A 4,035-nucleotide genomic window follows, 5' to 3' on the forward strand; every position below is an offset into this window, starting at 1 on the left:
CTCCTGGCTTCCTATTTAGCTTCTAGATAAGAGGGGGCCAAACTGTGGCTCTTTCACACGTATGGTGTGGCTCTCAAAACCCCCCACTGGCCCATCAGCTGGGCTGGAGAAATCATTTGTCTCTTTAGCTGGTGGCTTAGAGCAGAGGTCCCCAAACCCTGGGCCATGGACCGGTACTGGTCCGTGACCTGTTAGCGACTGGGCCGTGAGTTGTATAATTATTTCATTATATTTTACAATGTAGTAATAATAATAAGACATTGGATTTATATCCAGCCTTCCACTCTGAATCTCAGAGCGGCTCACAGTCTCCTTTATCTTCTTCCTCCACAACACACACCCTGTGAGGTAGGTGGGGCTGAGGGGGCTCTCCCAGCAGCTGCCCTTTCAAGGACAACTCCTGCCAGAGCTATGGCTGACCCAAGGCCATTCCAGCAGCTGCAAGCGGAGGAGTGGGGAATCAAATCCGGTTCTCCCAGATAAGAGTCTGCGCACTTAACCACCATACCAAAATAAAGTGCATAATTATATCATCCCGAAACCATCCCCCCCCCACCCCCCATGGAAAAGTTGCCTTCCACAAAACTGGTCCCTGGTGCCAAAAAGGTTGGGGATCACTGGCTTAGAGAATGGATTTCAAGTTAAAGTTGCTTTCTTTCCGCTTCCCTCACCCCCCCATCTATTTGCCTGCCCGCCCTTTTGCCTTGCGGCTCTCAAACATCTGGCACTTATTCTATGTGGCTCTTACCTTAAGCGAGTTTGGCCACCCCTGCCCTCGAGAAACAAGGGAGAGTCTTCAACTCCAAAGTTCCTGCTTCCCAGAATTCGAATCCAGGACTGTCCTCCTCAATAAAGCCAGGCCTGCCTGAATTCAGTCTCAACAGACAACCGGTTTATCCTCAAGAATCCAGACATGGGCACCCCTCCCCCACTGAGCCAGAAAGTGGTATTGAAAGCAGGAGCCACACGATGGACACGGCTTAGAAGTTGCACATAGGGTGTGGCATGGCTGCAGGACCGGATCGACATATTTTTTGAAGGGGGTGTGTGTGCAAAATTAAAAAATGACGCCCCCTTATGGGCCATTCTATCTTATTGTCCCATAGAATACAATGGACTCCATACCCAATTTGGCGGGGCCCCCTCCGTCGGCGCCTGGGACAAGCCCCCCCCCTCGATCCGGCCCTGCATGGCTGAGTGGGGGGGGAAGAGAGAGAGAAAGAGCACTTGGGGGACTGAACCCCCGCATCTGTCTTGGGGTCAAGAGACCATCAGGTCAAGCCCGGACTAGCAGAAGCAGAGCCACGCAAAAAGGCTTTTAACTTTGTACCACTGGGCATTCCAAACCCCACCAGCTGTATGTGTCTCTGCTTACTGGACCTCATTCCTCGTCTGAAGAAGTGGGCAGGCCCACGAAAGCTTCCGTTCCGAATAAACGTTGGTCTCAAAGGTGCAATTTAGCACGATGGGAGGTTGCTGCGCACTGGAGAGACAAGGCTCTGCCTTCGATACATGCTCAGAGAACCCGACTGTGGGATTATTTCCTACTCAGTAAAATCTCAATTTATAGCACTGATGCTCTGACAGGACGTACTCCAGAAAAATTCACTGTGTTCTGGTTCCAAATAATGGAATAGCTCAGCAAACATAATATTCTCTCCCCAAAAACGTTTTTTTTTATCATGATACGCTCTATTTTTAATATGTTCTGGGCTCCCTTTCTCTCTGGTCTGAATACAAAAACTGTGAGCTCTAATTAGTTGAGTTTGACTAACTGGATTTCTTAATAGATTATTGGGACAGTTATTTGTACATTCCTACAGTAGAATCAGTCAACAGAAGGTATTTTCACTGGATGCTCTTCAGGAATTGCATGACTGCTCCCTGGTTCTCTATTTTATGGATCACAGCTTTCTTTTTCTTGTTTTGTTTCTTTTTTTATATCTGTTTATTACATTCTCACTAAGGCTGCATTATTTGAGGCGATAGATGACAGCGTTCTTTATTGTCAAGTGAAAATCTGTTCACAAAAATCTGATCGATTCATTTATAAAAAAAATTAAAGGTGCAATGGACTCCTATTTTGTTCAAAGGCTTTCTGGGCATGCACAGAGAGCTCGGCCCCTCCCCCCCTTCCTCCAGGGTGGGCCGAGTCCCGGAAATCTGAAATGAAGTTTATGACCTTCCAGAGGGGAGGGTGGGACTCTTGGCACCAGCGGAATTGGGCCATTGCCCCGCGATCAAAGCCCCCGACCTCCAGAACTCTCTGCCGGGAGGGGAGAAACGTGGCCGGGGAGAGGGGGGGGGGCATTTGAGCAGTGTGCCGCAAACACCGGCATCCCGACTCCTGTGTAGTTCACGGGCTCCCCCAAAGGACTGGCCCCACATCCGAACGCGCCTAAACTCCCCTGCCTCCAACGCAGGCATTTGGGTGGGTCTCCCTGCCGGAAACGTGGTCGCATTTTTTGTAGGAAACAAATGAGACGTCCGAGAAGGGATTCTTGCCCTTGGATGTCCCAGTCTGTGAGCGGGTTGGCTCCTTTCCTTTACCCTAACTAAGCCCAGCGGGGGTGGGGGGAGTTCTGTGTGCGAGAGACAGGGGAAAGCACTCCGCGTACGCTCAGGAGCTCTTTCTCATTCTTCCACCCCGGGTTGAAACCGAGACCAGGTTCGAATGGAGTCCAGGGGCGCCGCAGAGGCGAGCGACTTGAGCCTGCAAAGGGAGGCGCGGTCCTATGCACGCAAATAGGGGTTACTTGTGAGTAAATATGCCCGAGGGTTTTTTTTTGGGGAGGGGTGCAAATCCCGGCTCGCCGCCTTCTCTGGATTCGGCGACTCTCGGAAATGGGAATTGAACTTACCTTCCAGCCCAGGTCTGGTTTCCCAAATCTTCGCCTCTCGATGTCCTTGGGGCGGGGAGGGGGGGGGGGGTGTCAGAAGCGGCGGGGTTCTCTCGCACCAGCCCAAAGCATCACGCCCGAGTTCCCGGGCCCGCCGGCTGAGCCGCCCAACCTGTGGGAGAAAAGGGGGGCAAAGCCCGGGGTCTCCGATCCGGGCTGCTCATGCGCCTGCATGGGGGTCGCGCTCTTTCTCCTGCTCCCCTCCACCTCTCCAAGCACAAAGCACGCCCCTCCCGGATCTCCCGCGTCCAGATCTAGGAAGCGTCTTTCTTTCTTTGCAATTTCGAGGGGGGGGGAGGGAGAAGGCGGGAGGGGGGGCGGGTTCCTCTGGGAGGTCTTTGCAGAGGTAAAAATATATCTGCCGCGAGAAGGCGAGCAACAGATCTCAGCCCCTGGGAAAGGGGGCGGACCGGCGAATGGTGGAAGGTGGGGGAGGGGAGGGTGGGGGAGGGGGCACACGCATTCTCCCGCCCGCACTCCTGTTGGGCAGTTTCCTGCGCGAACACAGATGCTCCTGCGGGAGGGGTGGGGTTAACTATTTGCTTTCCGGCGCTGGAAATCTTTGCCGCTTCTCCGTTGTGATCTAAGAAGAAATCTAATCAAACCAGAGAATCAACGCGGCGCAACCCTGCGCCGATCCGAAGAGGTTGCGGATCGGACGGGGAGCTGCTGTCAGGGCACTTCTGTTGGGCAATTTCCTGCGCGAACACAGATGCTCCTGCGGGAGGGGTGGGGGGGAGGTTAACTATTTGCTTTCCGGCGCTGGAAATCTTTGCCGCTTCTCCGTTGTGATCTAAGAAGTAATCTAACCAAACCAGAGAATCAACGCCTTGGGTTCTGCGCGGCGCATCCCTGCGCCGATCCGTGAGGCTGCGGATCGGACCGGGAACTGCTGCCGGGGCTCCCATTCCGCCCGATTGCCCATTGTCGTCGGGGGTTGCCAACCTCCCGGCGGAGCCTGGAGACCTCCCGGTATTACAGCTGGTCTCTCCAGACGACAGAGATCTGCTTTCCTAGAGAAGATGGCTGCTAGGGAGGGGGGGACATTCTAGACGGCTGAGGCACTTGACCCTCCCAAAGCTCCCCCCCCCCCCAAATTTCCAGGGATTTCCCATTCTGGAGTTAGCAGCCCTAG

The 4,035-nt window shown here is 53.7% G+C and overlaps 1 protein-coding gene across 1 annotated transcript in view; it reads right to left on the reverse strand.

Annotated features, from left to right (window-relative positions):
- The window catches only part of PLEKHG2 (pleckstrin homology and RhoGEF domain containing G2), a 38,210-nt gene extending 34,402 nt beyond the window's left edge, over window positions 1-3,808 (reverse strand). The window contains exons 1-3 of the mRNA XM_060257788.1: window positions 3,716-3,808; window positions 2,862-3,012; window positions 1,126-1,193 (exon numbers count right to left, since the gene is read on the reverse strand). Coding sequence (XP_060113771.1) covers window positions 1,126-1,193; window positions 2,862-3,012; window positions 3,716-3,808 — 312 coding nt within the window. The remainder of the gene's footprint in view (window positions 1-1,125; window positions 1,194-2,861; window positions 3,013-3,715) is intronic.
- Window positions 3,809-4,035: the final 227 nt, after the last annotated feature.

Source organism: Heteronotia binoei, chromosome 17, assembly GCF_032191835.1.
Source record: "Heteronotia binoei isolate CCM8104 ecotype False Entrance Well chromosome 17, APGP_CSIRO_Hbin_v1, whole genome shotgun sequence".
Taxonomy (NCBI): Eukaryota; Metazoa; Chordata; class Lepidosauria; order Squamata; family Gekkonidae; genus Heteronotia; species Heteronotia binoei.